The 21,203-nt window shown below is 54.2% G+C and overlaps 7 protein-coding genes across 7 annotated transcripts; 5 read left to right on the forward strand and 2 right to left on the reverse strand.

Moving 5' to 3' along the window:
* Positions 1–117: 117 nt before the first annotated feature.
* Positions 118–1,646, reverse strand: ColSpa_03386 (uncharacterized protein; the record flags this gene model as incomplete). The annotated part of the gene is made up of 3 exons (XM_049269598.1): positions 118–703; positions 762–1,045; positions 1,110–1,646. 3 exons carry the CDS (start codon positions 1,644–1,646, stop codon positions 118–120), a joined length of 1,407 nt encoding a protein of 468 aa, XP_049125555.1.
* Positions 1,647–4,024: 2,378 nt separating this feature from the next.
* ColSpa_03387 (peroxisomal biogenesis factor 2) lies at positions 4,025–5,440 on the forward strand (the record flags this gene model as incomplete). The annotated part of the gene is made up of 1 exon (XM_049269599.1): positions 4,025–5,440. One exon carries the CDS (start codon positions 4,025–4,027, stop codon positions 5,438–5,440), a length of 1,416 nt encoding a protein of 471 aa, XP_049125556.1.
* Positions 5,441–6,184: 744 nt separating this feature from the next.
* ColSpa_03388 (uncharacterized protein) lies at positions 6,185–6,912 on the forward strand (the record flags this gene model as incomplete). Its single annotated transcript, XM_049269600.1, has 3 exons — positions 6,185–6,571; positions 6,643–6,866; positions 6,906–6,912. The coding sequence occupies 3 exons, from the start codon at positions 6,185–6,187 to the stop codon at positions 6,910–6,912; spliced, it is 618 nt and encodes a 205-aa protein (XP_049125557.1).
* A 50-nt stretch (positions 6,913–6,962) lies between these two features.
* Positions 6,963–8,218, forward strand: ColSpa_03389 (uncharacterized protein; the record flags this gene model as incomplete). Its single annotated transcript, XM_049269601.1, has 2 exons — positions 6,963–7,585; positions 7,648–8,218. The coding sequence occupies 2 exons, from the start codon at positions 6,963–6,965 to the stop codon at positions 8,216–8,218; spliced, it is 1,194 nt and encodes a 397-aa protein (XP_049125558.1).
* Positions 8,219–14,081: 5,863 nt separating this feature from the next.
* ColSpa_03390 (adenine phosphoribosyltransferase) lies at positions 14,082–14,828 on the forward strand (the record flags this gene model as incomplete). Its single annotated transcript, XM_049269602.1, has 2 exons — positions 14,082–14,607; positions 14,683–14,828. The coding sequence occupies 2 exons, from the start codon at positions 14,082–14,084 to the stop codon at positions 14,826–14,828; spliced, it is 672 nt and encodes a 223-aa protein (XP_049125559.1).
* A 1,484-nt stretch (positions 14,829–16,312) lies between these two features.
* Positions 16,313–17,681, forward strand: ColSpa_03391 (uncharacterized protein; the record flags this gene model as incomplete). The annotated part of the gene is made up of 5 exons (XM_049269603.1): positions 16,313–16,332; positions 16,383–16,396; positions 16,470–16,661; positions 16,761–16,906; positions 16,977–17,681. 5 exons carry the CDS (start codon positions 16,313–16,315, stop codon positions 17,679–17,681), a joined length of 1,077 nt encoding a protein of 358 aa, XP_049125560.1.
* A 151-nt stretch (positions 17,682–17,832) lies between these two features.
* On the reverse strand, positions 17,833–20,874 carry ColSpa_03392 (putative galactose dehydrogenase galD; the record flags this gene model as incomplete). The annotated part of the gene is made up of 6 exons (XM_049269604.1): positions 17,833–18,065; positions 18,121–19,257; positions 19,302–19,541; positions 19,645–19,858; positions 19,912–20,110; positions 20,216–20,874. The coding sequence occupies 6 exons, from the start codon at positions 20,872–20,874 to the stop codon at positions 17,833–17,835; spliced, it is 2,682 nt and encodes an 893-aa protein (XP_049125561.1).
* Between the last annotated feature and the right edge of the window lie 329 nt (positions 20,875–21,203).

A 21,203-nucleotide genomic window follows, 5' to 3' on the forward strand; every position in this document is an offset into this window, starting at 1 on the left:
GCTTTGGCGCTTCCTTGGTGTTATGCTTGGTACCAATATCTTCAATTACACATGTACAAGGAGCTTCTTCATGATATCCCCATGTCCTGACTCTTCGACCAATTCGATGAGGCCATGTCATGTTTCTAATCCCGCGATACCGATATTCCAGTGAAACATCTCTTCCGTTGTCCTGGGGTCGGGGAAGGGAAACATGTCAGGATTGTGAATGTTCCCAGATGATGCCATATCTTGAATGAAAGCATCCAGGCTCGGGTCGTACTCAGGTATGGTGTTGCGATGATACGTGGTGTTCACATGTCTCAACACATCGCTAACCTCATGACCAATGTTTCTGGCAACAGGCCACATCTCGCTGGCTACCTTCAGCACACCTAACAGAAGATCAAGCTTCTCTCTTAAAGCTGGTGACTCAGCTCCTCCGTATATTCTTGCATTGAGCAAGGGAAGAGCCGCCCGTTGCAAGCCGATGATGCACGCTGGGCTGTACCGCGCCGGTGGAAGCGAGAATTTAAAGAGGCCAATGGTGGAAAGGCCTGCCTGGAGAGCGGTTGAACATTTAAGCCACGGATGGGATGTGTTAAAGGATCGTGGTGTCGTTGCCAAGGAGGATTCGCCAGTCTTGAAGAGCGGGCCAAGTGCAAGGAGATCTCTGATGCCGAACCCTGAGGCTCCCAATGGTACCTGCATCTTGATCCTCAGGCTATAGTGCCGTCAGCAAGACGAATCTTTGGGCGAACAATCAGCTATTAAGAACATACCTGTGCGCATATGCCATTGCGTGGAAGAGAATCATGTCGACCGTGCCTCCCGAATCCACCAACTCCTGCTTCCACTTAGGCAAAGTAATTAGCCAGCTCACGATTCCGGAGTCGGCTCTGTCAATGGTGCTGGACAGTAGTCCAGGTGGCAGTGTTGGCATCGGCAGGATCAACTCTCCGCACAGGCGGCACAGGTCGATCAGGTAGGTCCAAGACGAGTAGCTTTTGTCACTCATCAGATCTCTAGCACCGTATTCTTTCAATGAGAAAGAAGGTGGTATTTCCTAGTGATATGTCAGCTCAGAGCTCGGCGTAAGATTCGTCCAAGGTAAATGAGGATTCACATACCCCTGATTGATACTCCCACTCTTCGCAGGGAAGTTCTGTAGTTGCAACAACACCAAACAATGTAAACGTTGGCGAGTTCTCGCGCATCGCTCGCATGTTGCCGTGCCAGTAGAGTGCCCAGTACGTCCTCCTAAAACTCTCCGCCATAAATGGGTCAGACTCCGTATCTGCAAATGCCTTTTCTTGCATCCCGAGATCGAGAGCCATCTGAGTGGCAGTATCCATCCATCCGGCACTCAAGTCCATCCGGCTCTCCCCTAATGCCGCAACGCTAAGAACGAGAAGCCCTTGAATTGTCCAGCACGTCATCGGCAACCCACCGCTGGCCAAGCTAAACGCTTTCTCTCGCAGCTCTTCCGAGGAAATGGCCCGGGAGAAAAGAGATCCAACGTACGCGATACAACTTGCCAGGAAGTGGAAAGGCTCGGGATCGGAGCGAATCCGATGCAAGAGCTGGCTCTTAGGAAGTAGCCACGGATGTGCGTCGTGAAAGTTTGTAAAGTAGAGATCGAAGAGAAGGGAAGTCGGCGAAGCCATTCTTGGATCTGAGAGCTGTGGGTTCCTGATCAGAGACCACCCTCCTGGTAGTGTGTCGACCACATTGATGGGGATCTCAAGGCTCGCTAACTCGGGAGAAGGAAAGGAAACTGGCGACTCCGTAGAATTTGAGGGAGGACCAATAGGATCGTTGATGAGGCTGCGTTTCTTGGCATCTCGAATTCCACGCCGGGATTTGGCATAGTAGCAGGTCTTTTCTTCCAGACGACATCTGAGGCATGCTGGCAGCACAGAGTCGCACTTGACGTGTTTCGATCGACAGGGCACACAGGCAAGAGACGCCCGTATGGTGGCTTTTGACCTAGTGGCTCCGGCACGTTGCTGTGCGTCTCCCAGGTCACTGGCTTCTCCGGGGCTGGAAGTTGATTCGGACACCATGGCGAGTTGCATTAGTCTTGGTTCGAGGCCAACGTCGGCTGCAGTCGAAACTTTGAGGCATCTGTCGCAAGGTCTCTCCCCGGGTTCGGCCTGTGATGTTTATGTAAACCTGCACTTGAACCAAACGACGGTGATTAGTATTCAAAGAATGTCAACCCTGTCAATACCTCTCAATAAACTGGATGCCTAAATATCACGTTCACATCCCGTAAACCCAAACGGGCAAGAGATGCAGTGACGCAGAAGCATGACAGATCAAGTGGAAACGACATGACAGAAAACGGTTGCATTGGTCTCATTGTCTAAGCCCCGCCACTCTGCTAGTCTCCGCGATTCCTTGCCTCTTGGCCGGTCTTGAAGCCAACAAGCACGATATGGAGCAAGAAGGGACTTCTTAGTGGACAATCGAAAAATAGAAGCATCTTGGTAAGCACTGCTGTAAAGGCATGGGTGGGGGCCAGGTTGCGTCAAGACCATGTTGAGCAACCCCTCTTTGTCGGACCATTGGGCAAAGGATGGTTAGGGTGTATACTGTCGCCAAGGGGAGGGTTGCTATCATGTAAGTGTAGCGGTTCCTAATACGGCTGATGCAGGTCGCCTTGTCTGGGCCTCCAGCTTTTCCCATCAGCCTCAGGTTAGGGTTGTAATGCTCCGGTTCCGATGGGAGGCAATAGCAGACTCTCGTTGAGTCCAGGGTGGACTTGTAGGAGTGGCGAGCTGCTACCTAACGGTCTATTGTGCATTTGGTTCTGCCGCCGTTCGATATTGGTTGTTGCCAACAAACCAGAGGTCAAATTCTCTATACGATACGAGTGTTGTGATTGGTGCAAAGAGCGCATCAGGGCTGCTGGGCTCCTCATCCATGGCTGGCCAAAGCAGGATACAGAGTGTCGGAGTCTCACGGAGTACATTCGGAAAACATGCATAACTCACCGTTCTGTTGGTCGCCAGTGTGCTTGTTGTTGATGAGTAACGTTACCCTAATATTGGGCGAAGATGACACCGGGAGGCAGGGAGAACTACAGTATGCGTCACTGGCTTCGCTCAAGTCCGTCGGTCAGACTAACACTGTCCATATTTAAGCAATGATGTTGATGGGCGTGCGGCAGACCGCAAGAGACAACTAGAAGCAGGCCTGACAAAGCATAGCTCTGGGACGCATCTCCAGCATTTCCGACCTGTGGAACCGAGAAGATGAGGAGATGTTAGCGCTAGTGGACATAAGCTTGACTTGCTTTTGCAGCCGCATGACCGCATCTTGGCCAATCGTGTGGAAGACCGCCTTGATGCCTTCTCTCAGCACACCTGGAGATCGTGAACCGGTCGACAGATTGAGCAAGGCCCGCCCACCGTTCTGGGTCTAGTGGCGTATTCTCGGCGAATAGGAGACCGGGCATGTCCGTTGGCATTCTTTATGGGAGCCCGGAATGATGGCATGGCAGACGGATAGAAGCAGTAGCGGCAATTGCGGCTACACGCAAGCAGGGGTAGCGCTTGAGGTTGGTTCATCTTAAACTGTTAACCTTCAGCCCTGATGTTACACAAGGGTTTATTTGGGTTGGTTACACGCCGTCTGATGTAAGCCTGTTCTCTGCAGGGAGTCTACAAAGCCAGCGGCCTGACAGATGTAAGGTGGTTTGTAAGATCATATTTGACATGCCCAAAGTAGAGTTGCTTTGGTAACAAAGTCGGGTTTGTGCTGGTGTTTTAAGACAGGGAGGTGGCCCGCGCGCCCCGGTACGTCAGATGCTCCGCCAGCCGGCCTCTCGGCCCATGTGGTCAGACCACTACCGCCAATCCTCAGCCGCCGCCCGCGGCAGTAGACCTGCACCAGGTGCTGGCATGGCGGACCTCGGCTCTTCCATCACCCACTTTCTGCCCCTACCAAACCGTACCTTATCATTAACCAACTGGGGAAGAGGTGTGATGCACATCGATTTGCACCTCACCACCACATCCCACCCCTCAATGTCGCCCAGATGACATCGACCAACTTTGCGCAAGCGCAGCAGCGCCTCGCAGCCCGACGACAAGCCCGCGAAGCCGATAACGCGGCCCGCATCGCCGCGCAACGACAAACATCACGAGCCCGTGCCCAGATCGATCGTTTGCCGTTCCCCTTCAGTCGCCTTGGCTTGGCCTGGGACTCGATATCATCTCAGGATGGGACCCGTCCCGCATTCCGGGTTGGCCAGGTCGACGCGGAACTGCTGGATGACGAGCTGTTGGAACTCCTCCGCGGCCAGGTTGGTGATGCGCTCAAATACTTCGCCGGCGGCCACCTGAAAGACGACTGGTCCGCCGAAATCCTTCTGGCACTCCGCGCCATACTTTTCAAGTTGACTGTGTGGGATAACGATGCGACCTACGGCGCGGCTCTACAGAATCTGAAGTATACGGATGCGCGCAAGAACGGCTCGGTTCTGGTTGCGCCGTCCAAGTGGCAGAAGTCCTTGTACGGGTTGGTCACTGTCTTTGGGAAATACGGCTGGGAGAAGTGGGAGAACTGGCTCCTTGAACACGATGACGGATATAGCGACGAACCCGACCCTCGTCTTCAACAACTGTCAAGAATCACCTCTCGAATAACAACGCTGCATGCCGGCGCAGCCTTTGTTTCTTTCCTCGTCTTTCTTCTGCGAGGACGTTATCGCACCCTGTTGGATAGGGTCTTGCGGATGCGCCTGGCTCCCCCCACTAGCCAGGTGAGCCGAGAGGTATCCTTTGAGTACCTCAATCGGCAGCTTGTGTGGCACGCCTTTACGGAATTCTTGCTCTTCATATTGCCACTCGTCGGCATCAACCGGTGGAGAAGATGGATCTCTCGTACATGGCGCAAGACGAAAGAGATTATCACCACAAAGGGAGATGAAGACAAGACGGCAAATGGCGAGTTCGGCTTCTTGCCTGAGCGCACCTGCGCCATCTGCTACCAGGACCAGAACGCACTTGCGAGTACAGAAACCGAGATCATGGCTGCGGCAGCATCGAGCGGAGTCATTGGCTCAGCCCAGACTGATATTACCAATCCATACGAGACCATTCCTTGCGGGTGTGTGTACTGCTTTGTCTGCCTTGCAACCCGTCTCGAGAGAGAAGAGGGCGAAGGCTGGACGTGTCTAAGATGCGGTGAGCTTGTAAAAGAATGCAAGCCGTGGAGCGGTGACGTTCTAGAGCCACCCAAGAAGTCACCCACTGCAAAGGTCGTTGCCTTTTCTGAAGATGCCAAGGATGTCGAGAGTGATGTCGAGGCGAAGGGCGAGGCTGATGTTGAAGCCGACGCCGAAGTTGACAATGAGTTTGTCGACGTGCCTCAGGACAAAGACTACTCTACAGACGATACCAACACTGGCGATTCCGAGGGTTTCGAGGAAACCATGGATCAGGAGGAATGAAATCATGTTAGACCACGACGCTGTACACTATTATGGGGGTTTGGCATCAAAACGAAGGATTTCTACGCGGCATCTAGAAAGCATGGATTTCGGCTCGCCACAAGCAAGCGATCAACATTCATACAGGGGAGTTTGGGGGCTCGGTTAAAGGGATGAACGCCATCATACTAGTATTCCAATGTGAACAACTTACCACAACGGCTTGCGTATAATGAGCGACATTCTCTTTGTTCCTTTATGCTAATCTCTCGAAACTCATGCGGCATCCCGGGTCGTAAGACATCGGGGCAGAACGTGGCCGATGCCCCCGCTGCCAACACACCCCATACCCGCCCAAAGCGCGCTAGCGCCCGCTGCGTCAAGGGGTCAGATCCGCCGTGTCCGCCGAAATTTCAGGGACCGTCCCAGGCACACGGCGGCCTTAGCGTCATAAGCCACTGAAATCCCAATTTACACTGGATGACCGTCCAGGATTCCTTCACCTTACACCACGAGCTTCGACACCCAAACATTCCAACCCCAGACCCGCGCACGCCGTCACCCGTATAAGCAACAAAGCAGCTCGAGATAAGATACGACTTGGACCCGGCGCATCGCGATCAACTTGTCGAGGACACAAACGCGTCGAACGGCTTAATACACGAAAGCTTTCGAGAGTCCCCGTTCAGTACAAAAACCAAAACAACGCCATCCCCCATGTCGCGAAGATAAGCGAACCTTGCCGAACACTCGAGTTTTGAAGCAATGCCGAGCTTCTTCCAATTCACACAAGGCAACGAGTCCAGAACCCGCCTCACGAGCGACGCCTCCCCTCTGCTTGGCCGCTTCCGCGCCGTTCCTCAGCAAAATGACGTCCCCGGTCGCCGACGGCGCTCCAGCACTCTAGGCCTCTTCACGTCCAACAACCGCGGAAGCGTCTACGTCGGCTATGGGGCTCTGCTTTCTGCTTCGGGTCCCGAAAGCTATGGTAATGACGGCACAAGGAGCAATTGGGAGGACTTAAGCGCATGGCAGAGGACGTGGCGTAAGATCTCCGATGTTTGGGTAGAGCCGAAGCAGAGTGCTGTCAAGGGGGTCGTCGATGTTTGGTGGAGTCGATATGGGGTGCTGGTGTTGATGCCCGCTGCTCTGGTATGTTGACAGCTCGACACTTAGCAAACAGAAGATGGGACGAAAGTATGGCTAACATTGGAGGAACGCAGGCCATTGCGTGGTGCGCCATACCGTTTCCCAAATACTCATTTCCCGACGAAGATGACGACGACCAAGATGATCTCGGCCCAGGGTCCGGGCGTAAGATACCTGGCCACGGCGAAGCAAGAGTGCAGATTAATTTTTGGTTCTTCCTCTTCGTATACTACGCGTTCTACAACGTGACGGCCCTGATATGGATCACCAAGGTCTTCAACTTATACAGCTTGAATTGGTACGTACATCTCATCTCTCATATCCATACATGCCGCAGGCTCTAAACGACTTACACGCACGCAGGTGGCCGCAATCACTTGGGTTCCCCGTCACCATGTCGCTCATTGCGCTGGTCTCTATAGCGGTTCCGATCCCAATTTACCTTAGCCCGGAGACACGCTTCCTCACTGTGCACAACACGGCATGGATTTCCTGGACCTTTATCGTCATGGCCATGCCCGTCATGACCGCCTTCTGCATCCTCCTTACCTCGGAGCGGCACCTCAAGCTGCGTCAGTCGCTCTCCGAGACGCAGCGCATCTTCACGTCGTCCTGGTGGACAGGCGAGGCCGAAGGGAGCATTCCCAGGCGCGCTAACCGCCGCCGGCCGAACCTCAGCGTCGACTCCTTCGACCCGGACAACACCCTCCAGGTCGCTGCCGAACAGTCTCGGCATATGGGCGGCGTTAGGATGCGCCGCAGATGGTTGCCTGCCAGCTTTGTACGGTTCATCTGGTTTTGTCTGGCCCTTTTTGTTGGTCTGATGGCGTACGTAATAGGAGAGGCCTACGCTGAGATATACTTGCGGACGCTCCCTCACAACAACTTGGAGACCATTGTATATGTTTATAGCTGGATCATCACTGTCCACCTACTCGATGCCCTAACTGCTTGGCTGCTAGGTATTCGTGAGGGCGAAAGAGTCGGCAGCTACCCCCTGAGTTGGGTCTTCAAGCTGTGAGCCATCCTTTCTTGCACAAATCTGAGGCTACGAGAGCGCTGCTAACATCACGATCTAGGTATTTCATGCTCACCTACCAAACCTACGTCCGCGCCCTTTACGCCCGCCTCCGCTCCCCGGAACAATTCATCTACCTTCAGATCCTCTCCAGCAGCACCCTCATTATCCTCACTCCGCTCACAATGTCCCGCCTCTACCACCGCATTTTACTCGCCCTTAACATCACGGACCAGTCCTACGCCTCTTACCAGAAGGTTTGCACCCGAAACGTCTTCATCCGCTTCCTGGCCGAGAACGTCTCAATGGTCGCCTTTCTCGGCAGCATTCTCGTCCTGCACTTTGGCCCGAACAAGGACGTCTACCCCTACTTCGCCTTCGACATGAAAGAAAAGGGCGACGACTACGACTTCAACCTTACCTTCCGGGCCTCCTCCGTCACCTGGGCCTGTGAGCTCGTCGCGTCCGTCTGCGTTCGCGCGCTCATCCGTTGGATCTTTGGCGTCGATGTTGGCATGGAGGGCAAGCTCGACCTTGCCGTTTGGCCCGAGCTGCTGCCGACCAGCGTGGCTGTCATGTTCCACGTTCTGCAAAACATGTTCTTCTCCATCATCCGACTGCAATTCCACTAAACAGACAAACAAACGAGCCATCACCCACCTGGTCCGACACGCCCATCATTCCTCGGCACATTCAAGCCGACATTGCCTAATCTTATCACCAATCCTGCCAACTTGTTTTCCTCAAGGCGTTATCCCAAGATCGGTATTCGCTTCACTTGCGGAAGAGCACACCCCCTTCTCTTCGGTGTCGCACGACATCCTAGCCACCTCTCCGTCTCTCTTCGAGATCACCGATAAGAGAAACATCAAAAGCTCTTGTGGATGGTGCCATTCCCTTCTTGTCTCTCTCTCAGCGGATTGTGTCTTTTGTTTTGTTTTTTACGCGCACGCAACTGTTCTCTTGGCAAGTTGTCGCGGAAGACTAAAGGAAAAAAAAGAAAGATACCCCCCTTTTTTTGGCTCACGTTTCCCACGTTTATTTAGATTAGATACCAAACGCTCCCAAAGACCCCTTCTTAGCATGACGTACGAAGAAACCTGCCTCGTCATTACTGAGGCAGATGATAATTACATAGAATTAATGATAACTGAGTTGAACGCAACTTGCTGTTCCTCTTGACATATGGCGCGTTCTGATGGCGAGATTCTTGGCAAACGCATATGATCAACGGGCGCTGCCTGCTTCGTACTGTTGTAATAACAAGACGACGTCGGGGGCGGACACCAAGCCCCCCCCCCCCCAGTAATGACGGAAGTGTTCGGCATACGTTGACTTGTCACCCGAATATCAGCTCTCAGTTGTCTAGATTTGGGGCCGTTGACTGATCCGGCCGTCTGCATAATGCTGTCCTACCCCCCCATCCGTCCCGAACCATAACAGCCATGACACCCTCTGGACGCAACAGGGCTGGTCCGACGGCTCGGTCAAGCTATGGTGCGGCTCGGACTGGGAAGCAGGATATATAGGTCGCTGAGCGTTCCGGCGGATTTGCAGATCGGCATCAATCAACGACCGCGGGGCATCACTTCCAGCCCAGCCGGAGCCTTTTACCTAGCGACATGCAGGCTTTGTGTGATTCTGTATCCGTCTGTGGATGGGAACTGTTGTGATAAGCAGGCAGTAGCAGCCAAAGCTGCCGAACTCCAGACAACAAACTGGGTTGATGTGACTCGATGCAGCCAACTAAACAGCTTAGAGGCCAGGCCGCTCGTTGCCAACTGGCACGCATAGGACGCCGACCCGGTGGCCCTCTGACTGCATCCCCCCCCCCCAAAAAAAAAAGTTGAGCAACGTCAGCATATAGTTACCCACAGTTGCATGTTGCTAAGAGATTTTCCTTCTTCAGACCGCGAGCCAATGACGCCGCGCGCGAACAGTAGCGGTGAAGGATGGGGGGTTGCTCAACGTCGGTCATTGAAACTGACTCATTGCATCGACTATCTGCTTAGCGGCGTCGGAGGCACGGCATATCTGAACGTCCTGGGCCGCCCAACCAGGAAATTACCGAGCCCGTTACTTGCGTAGAGCGCCTGGCCAGAAAGTTCGCTCCCCGGACGGGTGCGTCGACGATCCCGTTCCCACCTGTGCCGGAGCGTTGTGAACGCCGCTAATGCACCCATTCTCGAAAGTCGTCGTCGCTGATCTCGGACATGTGTCTTGCTCCAATGCCGGTTGCACGGTTCCGCGGCTTGCATAGAAGGGGATATCTCGAAGGTTCAGACTCGGGCTAGCTCATACCCCATTGCGAGGAACCGTGATGACTCCGAGCTTACGGAGCAGGGCTCACTGTTTCACTGAGAATGGCAGTTGTGTGTACAATCGAGTGAGTCTGGACAGCCCCCCGAAAGGTAAGCTTGCACGTCCAGGACAGCAAGGTACCGCGGCAAGGCTCTCCGTCCGAGCCGCCCGATGGAATCGCGCATTGAAACCGACCGCATGTGGGGAGGGGTCGCGTCTCGTCCTTGGCTTCGACGGGGTCTCGGCCGTGAAATTCGATGACACCAAAAAATTCAAGACGGCTTCAGCCACTCAGCAAAGATACTAGTGAGTAATACTACCTGGGAAAGCGACGGGCGGGAAGACTTCCGGGGTCCAGCAAGCGGCCTGTGACATAACCCGGGTTCGCATATCAATGGAACAGGGCGGGTGTAGGGCCGTTACTTGCCAGTTCTCATATGGCATCCGTATCGGAATTAGGCGGCCGTGGTGATGCGGTGGAGACGAAGACGGGACTGGTTTGAAAGGGTATACCTAGGCTCTGTGGTTATAACGGAGGAGCGGCTTTCGCGATCTAGACCTGATCAGCTAGGCACACTGTTCACAAGCTTGATCCGGAATGATGGATGAGCACATGGAGAGGCTGACGGAGAACGTGGCCGTGAGAGCCTGGGTCCCAGGATGGACCGTTGGTGGCAAGCCAGAAATAGTCCATGGTTCCAGGATAACGGTTAGAGAGGATCGGATAGGATGGTGTCGAAGCATTGGGACGGAATCTGAATTATGGGGCCGCCGAGAACAAAGCCGCTGCCCATGGATGGGCACAGTACTTTGTAGCAGACACCCACTTGTATTGGCTCCAGCTATCGGTCCATGGGGGTCTCGATGTGTCGGAGATGGCATTGGCGCGACATGGGGTCTAGAATGTGGTGTGGTAGTGGGATGAGTCGATGTGACTGATGTGAGGGCTGATATGAGCCCGCGGCTGGGTGAAAGAGGAATCCCGTATGAGACGGCTTTTTCGTATCGAGGCGCGGGGGGGCGGCAGACCGTTCACAACGGGAGTCCGAGTTCTGATTCGATAAAATCCCTGGCCGTGACTCAATGCGAAATGATGGGAGGATGATGGAACAGTGGTTCGCCTGTAGCTCTGGAGTCTGCTTGCCGGCTCGAGAACGACGGCATGGTGGAAGGCGAGACGTTTCGACGGGATGAGCAGGGTGGGATTCCGATTTGATCATGGACGGAATGGAACAACAACTGTAGGACTCTTCTGCTGTTGACGGCTGATGGCTGAGGGGCGAAGGGAACGTGCAACAGTGCCAGGCAGAAAGGTCCTGGTAAGGTAGGCTTGGCTAAGAGACGGAAGCCCTCATACTGTATGTAGTATTGGACCCCCAAACACACGCATGACTGTGCACCTACCTAGCTGGAGCACTTACATATATGACGGGTAACAGGGCTTCTGCGATGCTGCTTTGGTGGATTCGATGGTTCCGGGTTGGCCCTGTTTGAGCTTTGCTGGATCTGGGCATGCTGCCCGACACGGAGGCGTCATGGCATCATGGCACGGAAACGATAGGTAGGAAGCCGTATCCGTAGACGAGAATCAATGTTTGTCTTGACAGCAGTACTGTGCTTGGCGACGTCGTTGAACGCTAACGATCCAGCAATTCACAGCCAAGACGTTGGGTCGGCTTCGCTGTCCCCGTAATTGGCCCCTGATTAAATCAGAATATGCATGGGCTGAATGCATCTAGAAGCGGAATAGGAGGAGGTGGCGTTCTAGAGATGTGAAGCGGAGGAGGGAAGATGGACGTCTCTTGTCGCATTGAACTTCCCTTCCCCTGTGGTTGAGGTGAGGACTTGACAGGCTTGAAGGGATGAGGTACCTTGCCTAGAGAAACAGCAATTATTGGCCAACTTCAGCTTTCGATTGCTGCTTCGCTGGAGACTTGAGACACAAACGCCTTGTTCTTGTCTCCAGAACGAGATGGGACACAACATCGCCCTCAATAGTAAATGGGGGGAAATAGGGAAGCAGCGAAGGCGGTACGTTCGTCTTCTGGGCCTTTTGGGCAAGAAACACTCCTCTTCTCTGTCTGCCCATCAACATGGTCCCATTATTCTCCACGATGATTTCGCCGCACCATCTGAACCTCCCCTCTCACTCCCCAACATCACTATCGTTCTGGCCATCTTATGTCGTGCATACCATACAGCACACACGGGCCACGGCAACTTCGGACGTTTGAAACAAAACTGACTTGTTTTCAGTCTCATCGGGCTATCGGAACACCAAAATGAGGACGCCATCTCAGTCTCCCCCTCCAACGTAAGGGGTCACTGAGGTGAAGACCCAGATCAACATCCGCACCACCCGCGTCGCCAGCACCAGGCCACCGCCAACGGTATTGCCATAGCGCAAGCTACCTACGACTCAGCCCATCAACAACTTTATTCAAGCAACCTGCCTGGCCTACCATGCCCCTTCCCTGCCCTATCCATACAGGGAGTCGAGTGGTGTCACGACCTAGCACGATTGTACTAATACATGTACATGCAGGATACTTGTGTGCTGCACCACATCAGCCATCGCTGCAATATCATTCATCAGCGTCGGACAGGGAAAACGGCAAGGCCCCTGGTTCGAGTCTAACCCGCCTCCAGGCCTAAGGAGCACTTTGTGCTTCGGAGCAAACCACATTCACGACAAAGGTTCTTGTCTACCTGTAGCCGAAGCTGTTTTCCCCGCGGCGCTTGGTGAAGCTGCACCCCCGAGACTGCATCATCACCTGCCTGAACTCTACATGTACCATGTGTTCCACCAACATTTTAAAAGACAGCAACGAAGAGGCCGATTGCTTCGAAGCTCATGGAGCGGTGACAAGCGAGTAACGAACCTCTGGTCATCCCATGTATAACGGTCTGGGGGGTGCCATTTCAACATTCTCCGGCTTGCTCGCATTGTGCTGGGCTGTCTGATGAGCGTGAGACAGAGGACAGCTTGTATCCCGGTCCCTCTCTCGGAGAGGGTGGCATGGTGGGGTAGTGCCTCTCTGCTCCCTGGTCCGTTTGTCCAAGGTGCCCTGCCTTCCGATATGGAGGGGTCGTTGTCGCATTGGAGGGGTACTTTGGCTCAGACCGGCCGGGAGACGTGCCACCTGCGCCGTTGCCGGCTTACCATTTGCTATTACAGGCAGATACGATATCGCGCGACATGCAAGACGCTGGGCGCGAGAAGCAGGCCGGATGACGGAGGAGAGAGCGAAAGAGAAGAAGAGGGAGAGGAAGCGCTCGAAGCCTAGCTTGAATGGCGTTGAGAAGTCTGCCGGTCCTTGCTCCGAGTCCGTTCTTGTGTCTTAACACGTAATGATAGCCCAAAGTTGGGCGGCAATCAAAGGGCATCAAGGGAGTATTCGGGAGAAGCAGAGGAAAAGCAAGCAAAGATAATGGACGAGCAGCATCCTATCTGGGCACATCCCGAAGCGCTTTCCATTCGAGCCTTTCCTATCATGCCTTGCGACCGGCTCGGCCATGTCCCCTCATCGCTGTCATTTTCGCGGCGGACCACCCATCAAATCGACCTGCCCACTTCGCACCACACGTAGTGATACCCTGCCCGTATCACAACTCTCCACTCCCTAATTGATGGCGCGCGTTCACTCTCACCACTTTTTTTTCCTTTTTTTTTTTTTTTCCCTCTCTCTCCCTCCCTGCCTCCCGCCTCTGCAACCTAGCTTCATGATCCTGGACCGCATCCTTTCTGCGCGCCATATGCCAGCCTGCTTTCGTGCTTTTGCCTTGTCTCACCCTCCACTCCGGCGAGCCGAGCTGGACTAGCCTTCCATTCTAACTCCCTCGGTCGTTCCTTGCACACCTCAATCTTAACGGGACACACACCTCCCTCCCCGAGGCCCCCCCTCGGTCAGAGTAAGGGACCGGTACCTAGTAACTCCGTAGTTGTAGCAGAACACAATACAAACCGCACGTACCTTTAGCACCTTGTCTACCGCCAACCTTAGTTAGCTAACCAGTTGTCGCGTCCCACACCCCTCCTCTCTCACTCACACACACTCACGCTCTCTCGACTCTCCCGGGATTCGACCCCAAAATTTTCTTCTGCCAACTTAGATACATACTCACATTACCATTTTTCAACCCTCCCAGAAGGCCTTCTTAACCCTCCTCTCCCTCCCCCCTTCTCTCTTCACAATGTCCACCGAACAAGTTCCCGTTTCAAACGACGCCTCTCAGGCACCAATCAACCCTCTAGCAGCCCATCCCGTCAACCCTCAAGATGCCCAGGGACGACAGCCCGCCTCCTCCGCCGCCGCCTCCTCCGAACTCGCCAGTGGGAAGATGAAGCTCAAGGGCGCTCTGCGTCACTTTGCTGACTTCCCCATCAAGGGCATCGACTTTGTCGACATCATGCCCCTCTTCCTCGACCCCACTGTCCACCAGGCTCTCGGCGAGGTCCTCGAATTGCAGGTCAAGGAGGGTTTCGCAACCCTCCCCGATGTCATTGTCGGCCTTGATGCCCGCGGTTTCCTCTTCGGTCCCGGCATGGCCCTCCGTCTCGGTACCGGCTTCGCCCCGGTGCGCAAGCAGGGCAAGCTGCCCGGCCCGTGCGTTACCGCCGAGTACATGAAGGAGTACGGCTCCGACTTCTTCCAGATGCAGGAGGACGCTATCAAGCCCGGCCAGAAGGTCCTGATTGTTGACGACATCATTGCTACCGGTAAGCTTGAGGACTAGACCAGCCTCTCGGTGCCTCCCGCACCGATATTTCCCTAGCCCCACTAACAGTAACTAGGCGGCTCCGCAAAGGCGGCGGCAGACCTCGTCAAGAAGCTCGGCGGCGACATCATCGGCTACCTCTTCATCCTCGAGATCCCCGGCTTGAACGGCCGCGAGAAGCTGGGCGACACCAAGACCGTCATCCTCCTCGAAGACGCATAAATCGAGTTCTGTTCGGAAGGCGGCTCTGTCGGCCCTACACACACGCCCGACCAACCGCACCCACCGTTGATAGACAGGGCTGGCGTCTCTGTTCAACCTGGCAACGACCTGACGGGTTCGAGAGTATATAGATACCAAACGCGGAATGACTCGGCCTCGGATTTCTAAGGGGTGGATCGCCTGAAACTTGACTCCATTTCGGCTCCTTTCCACAAGGAGGACACGCGCGAGAGTCAACACCGCGCCGGCGTTACGGAATACAAAAAAAAGTTGGATGGCATACTGATTGATAAAGACAACATATAGATGATGAGATGAGAAGAGCTCGGATTCGACAACCGAGTCGAGCCAATTTGCGTAACACGGGTTCTTAACAACTCGGGCGCACTGAATACAAAGAAGTTAAAGACCGGTGTCCCGGATTGCCGATGCGATTTCGTCTCTGTTTTCAAATGCAACCGGTCTGAAAGGCAGTGTTGTTAGGCACAAATGCTTCACATGCGTGTTTAAGACATTGCGGCAGCCTGTCCGCTGCATATGCTGTGTAAGTCTGTGGTGCTTTCGGCACCCGGGGGCTGCTGGGGTATCCGATGGATTAGTGTTGTAGTCGTGAGAGTGGTCCCAGATGGGAGGCGACGACGGCTTTAAGGGAGTTTAAGGCATCAAAGTTGATCGGATCATGGCTATCTCTGCTCAGGGTAGGCTGTGTTGGCACTCACTCGTGACAACCTCAGCAGATCTAGCAGTACCCCGCCGGGTTTACACTTATCCAGCGTAGAACCAGAGGACCACATAATGGGTTTGTACCTAGCTTCACTACGTGAGGTTTCTCTTGTGTTCGTAGGACAAAACTTCTCCCACGAGCTGCATGTTGTTTGATGCGTGGATAAAACGTTCTTAATGCCTTCTAACTCCGTAAGTGGCGATTTTGTGCATCTCGGTGTTTACCCATGTGTGATGTTCGAAACAATGGAATTAAGAGAAAAGCTGGTTGGGCGAGCACCATTCGGGATCGTCACCCCGGATCTACAAAGGATACCACCCAGCCAGGACAGCTGAAGACAACACAACCTGACCACAAAACAAACAAAGTGCTCAACAAAGATGGTCTAAATCTGGAAGGGTTCTGGAGGGGAAGCTACGAAGGCGTGATGACCCCATGATGTCATGGCTGCTTACTGTCCCTTGATTCTACTTGTGACGACCCCGCCTTCTTCTGCTGACAAAGAATGGCCTGTCGACCGTGGAGCATCACCGAATACGGGTAGCAGTGCTCTCAGGGATAGGGGGAAATGGGCTATTTGCAGTTGAATTAATAAGCTTTAGGAGCTCTTTGGAGATCTGGATGCTCATTAAGGCGGGGGGGTTCTGGCATATATAAACAACATACACTTGGACATCTCGTTCGTTGAGTAGACATGTAAAAGACCATTTCAAGCTACTTATCGAAACCCCAGCAGAGCAATACATTCACATAATTCAACATGACCCTAAAGATCTTTCTGTGAGTCTTTCAACTTTGTGGTATGAGGCCATAGCTAATAAGAATCGCAGTACGGGTGTCACCGGTATGGAATGCCAATTACTTACTACTTGTCCATCCCTCTCCATTAGCCGAAGCTCACCTTGTATGGAAAACAGGTTACATCGGCGGAGACGCCTTCTACGCTCTCTTCGATAAGCACCCAGAGTATGAGTACTCCCTGCTCGTCCGCAACGAGGAGCGCGCCGCCCCTGTGAAGAAGGCGTACCCCAAGGTTCGAATCGTGATCGGGACCTTACATGACGCCGATGTTATTGAGAAGGAAGCCGCAGCTGCTGATGTTGTTGTCCGTACGTTTACACCCTGTGCCGTCCCTGAAGCACTCTAGGAAAGCTAGGTTTGCACCAAAGACTTGGTGCTTTCAAGAGGCTCTGGAAGATCAGTGACAGCTAACGTCCAGATCCGCTTAGACACCGCCGACTCCGCGGACGATGAGCCCTCGGCGAAATCCATCGCAAAAGGCCTAGCCGCGGGCCACTCGCCCGACCAGCCGGGCTTCTGGATTCACGTCTCGGGCACCGGCATGCTGCAATGGGTGAGACCGTTACCCCTCTACATCCTCCCCCTTTTCTCAAAGGCAGCGCCTCTAACACCCACGTCTCCAGTACGACAGCAAGCACAACCGCTACGGCGAGGCCCCTCTTCCGGACCAGGACTATCACGACATCCGCGACATTGACCGCATCCTCAACTTCCCGGACGAGGCCCTCCACCGCAACGTGGACAAGGTTGTGCTCGCCGCAAACTCCCCCGCCGTGCGCGTCGCCATCGTCGCCCCGCCCACCATCTACAGCTCCGGCCGCGGCCCGGTGAACCAGCGCTCGATTCAGGTGCCCGCGCTCGCACAGGCCGCCCTCGAAAAGGGCTTCGCGCCCATCATCGCGCCGGGCAAGACGGAGTGGGACAATGTCCATGTGCACGACCTCTCGCGGCTCTTCGTGACGCTTGTCGAGGCTACCCGGGACGGGTCCAAGAATGCCGACCCGGAGGTGTTTGGACCCAAGGCGTATTACTTTGTCGAGAGCGGCACGCATGCCTGGAGCGATGTTGCCAAGTGGGTCGCCGAAGAGGCTTACAAGCAGGGATACCTGCCAGCGCCGCTCACAAAGGAGGTGACGATGAAGGAGGCGCTGCAGAGCGACGGGGTTGCGAACAACAGCTGGGGCCTGAACTCCAAGAGCAAAGCGGAGAGGGCACGGAAGTACCTGGGATGGGAGGCCAAGGAGAAGAGTCTGCGGGAGGATATTCCCGAGCTCATCTCTCTGGAGGCGAAGAGGTTGGGCTTGCAGCCGCAGGAGAAGAAGCACTAGGGCAGTCTTTTGACAATGACTCCCGAAGGAAGTTTATCTGTGAATTGTATCGTAACAAAAAAATTGTAGCCGTGGATCATATTGGTGGTCTCGCCCTTGAGGCGAGTCCCATAAATATTAGTCTAAACCAGCAGCTCCATATGCCGGGTTTCTATGCGTATACCGGCTGTTCATGGTCAATCGCAAAGATGACCGTCATCTCAACCTCGTTGCTCCACCCAGGGTGCAGACCCATTTCCTGCCACGCCCTCTCAATATCAATCTCGACAACAGAGTCGTGGTCCTTGCTGATGGATACCGTGTGGACGGGGATCACCTGGTTCTGGATGGTGACGAGGAAGTCGTCCTCTATCGTCAACTCTGGCAGCTTGGAGATGTAGATGCCTTTTTACACCATGTTAGCACATTGCCTTTACGCAAGGAATGTCAGTGTTCCTACCGAGGATGCCGAGCGCCTTGAGGCGAGTCTTGAGCTCGACCTTCCCGTCATGCCGCAACATGAAATCGCTGTTGAGGATGGCAGCCGCGCCTGTCATCTTGCCCACCAGGCCCAGATTGGCAGTCCATACCTTGCCCTTCACCTCGCTGTCAAAGCTGGAGAGCGGATAAGCGGTGAAGATGTCGTACCCGCGAACATCCAGGGACACTGTCAGAGAGGACCCAGCAGAGCCGGGGGAGACGGGCGGGCTAACTTTCCCGGTGGAGTGGGCCCGAACAATGTAGCGCATGGAGGGCAACACTCCGGAGAAGGAGGTGAAGGGGATGATCTCCGTCAGAAGCCGGGCTGAGATGTTGAACACGCCGAGAATCGGGGTGCCCGTGACGGCGGCGCCGTGGTAGCTTCCAATTTTGAGCAAACCGTCATCGTCGTATCCTGTGTAAGGGTCAATGGTCTTCCCAACCACGCTGGGCCGGAAGATGACAGTCTTCCCGCGGATCGTCGGGCCCGTCATCTGCTTGATCAGATCAAGGCTGTGCTGCCCGGGGACGTCGGTGATGTAGATCGGCCCTCCGCTGACGCAACGCGCTGCGGCGTGGAAGCCCGAGTAGTCGTGCACGGTCTGGAACATGTCCCAGTCGGGCAGGATGTTGAGGTGCTGCGTGAGCAGGCTGTTGTGCGCGTTGGTCCATACATGCCAGGGGTGCGAGGCGGGGATCTCGGGGAAGAAGTCGTCCGAGTTGCGGCAGAGGATGGCGGGCCGGTTGCGCGGCATCTGGTTGTAGAACATGATCTGCGGTGTCTGCGACATGCAGGATATAGTCTTGATGCTAAAGTGCCGCAGCGAAGATATCGTCCACGCGTCTAGGTAGGCATCTATCAGCTCGCGACGGGCACTCGCCGAGACCCATGTATCGGTCATGAACTGGGCGTCCGTCTTGACGCCGTCAATGCCACAGTCGACAAGGAATTTGTAAAAGTCGTTATAGAACCGGTCCACGTCCTCTTTGGCCACGACGGTCATTTTGCCTCCAAGGGGCAGGTTCCGCCTCTCGGCGTCTTCTCGAACAACATCTATTGTTTTGTATTGTTGTGCAATCTTGCCGTCAGGTGAGATGCCCGCCCAATAGCCTGACGCTGTCAGTCTTGCTTGCTCGATGAGTTGGGTTTTGGAAACAAACCTAAAAGAGCATGCCATACGGCAATGTGTTGAATGTGTGGGTGCTTCTGCCGGATGTGCGAAACCGTAGCTTTCAAGCCCTTGGGGAACGCCTTTGGCTCCGCCTCGAACTCGACCCAGCCATGCTGAAACTGCCCATGTCCTTTGTAGTCGATGGTTTGCCAATTGTCGTCAATAATAAGACTAGTGACTTTGATGTTGTTCTCTGCGAGCTTGTCGACAGCATCAAACACTTTTTCGTCTGTAAGACGCTGTCCGAGAGCGTTCCAAGTGCCTAGTTGTTCACATTAGCCAAGACCGGTCTGAGGTGATTGAGTGGATATGTGTAAAGGCATGCAACTTACAGTAACCCAATCCGTCATACCAGTTCTCCATCCATTCCGGCTTTACGCCTTCCTCAAGAGCCTTCAGTTCCGCCAATAGCTCGTTGCTTGCTTTCTTCTCTTGAAGAATATAGTTTCGAGCCTGGTACATGACAGCAGCATTGGCACTCTCAAAGTTGTCTCCTGTAGCGGCCAAAACAATTGCTGGTTCTGAGTTTGTGCCATCGTTGCGAGCCTGCATGGTGTAAGCGTGTGTGGCTGGCAATCATCGAGTGATCCATCACGTACATGAACAGACAGTTGCCCAGACTCGTTGTTGCGGAACACAGAGAGAACGTTATTGACGCCACTGACGGCCAGAAAGACCAAGTGCTTGCCCTCCGGGCTTAAGAACGAACAGAGTACACCGTCTTTGTCCAGCTGGAACGAATCTCTTCCATGCCGAGGAGCCAGCCAAGGTGACCAAATACGAATGAGGGCAAACCATCTATGAATGTTAGTACGAACAAGACAACGCAGGTGGAGGCACGATCGGGACAAGTGTCCGTCCAGTGCCAACGGCAAGCATAGGCGTAGGGCAATGGTGGCTTACCTTAGGAAGCCTCCCCATGGTACGCCCAAAGGGATATTGGCAAGCTTCGACTCGTCCCCTTCAACACCGTCTACGGCCGCCTTCAACGACCACAAACGAGTTCCAGGGCACTGGCTCATCAAGGACTTCACTTCCCAGGCACCGTTCAGACCCGGAATGAGATCGTCGAAGCGCTTGGAAACGGTCTCAAGAACAGGCCTCGCATTCAGAACGACTGTTGCATCGCCAACTCCAAGTTCGTCACGAGTCCACCTCCATGGTTCACTGTCGTTGTGTCGAAATTTAAGTGTGAATTGGAACAATTTGTTGAACGTAACTGAAGCGGAGAAGAAAAGCCGTTGGACATGGACCGGGACTGTCTGCAGGGTCGTCGGAGCGTTTTCGTCGGGGACACGGGAGAGAGCAGTCTCGGCCCACTCAGCTCCGTCACTTGAATGCCAGAGAGCAACCTCCCAGGGCTCACTTGCGCGCGAAGCAGGTATCTCGAGAACTGCAGTCACTGTGAGACGTCCGTTTAAGACCTGCGTATACTGGCCCAACGGAGGGTAACTTTGAATGATGGCTTTCATTGCGTCAGTAACGGGTTCTGGGGCTGGCTTCTGCTTTGAGATGAAGACAGCTTGGAAGACGTCGGCAAAGTTGTAGTTGTCTGATGGCATCTTGATGTCATACGAGTACACAATACGGCTTCCAAGTGTTAAAGGGATAAGGATGTAAAACTGTCTAAGTAGAGACCAGAGCAGTGAGGGGTTTCTGTTCAATGGCTAAAGTTGGAATACAGTAATACACTCTGGACCATGCAGAAGCTTGGAGACATCTGCAGTCGAAGTCAAAAAGGCAGTCCTGTGACCTGGTGCTGCACTAACAGCTCAACACCGTCCGCACCTATGGATGCCTCAGCTGCACGAATGGGACTTGATGCAACAGCGGCTGTCGCCTGGGCACGGGCAGGATCCGCTTAATTGGCCAATTGGCATCAGCGGCCAGG

Source organism: Colletotrichum spaethianum, assembly GCF_022836535.1.
Source record: "Colletotrichum spaethianum MAFF 239500 DNA, contig06, whole genome shotgun sequence".
NCBI lineage: Eukaryota > Fungi > Ascomycota > Sordariomycetes > Glomerellales > Glomerellaceae > Colletotrichum > Colletotrichum spaethianum.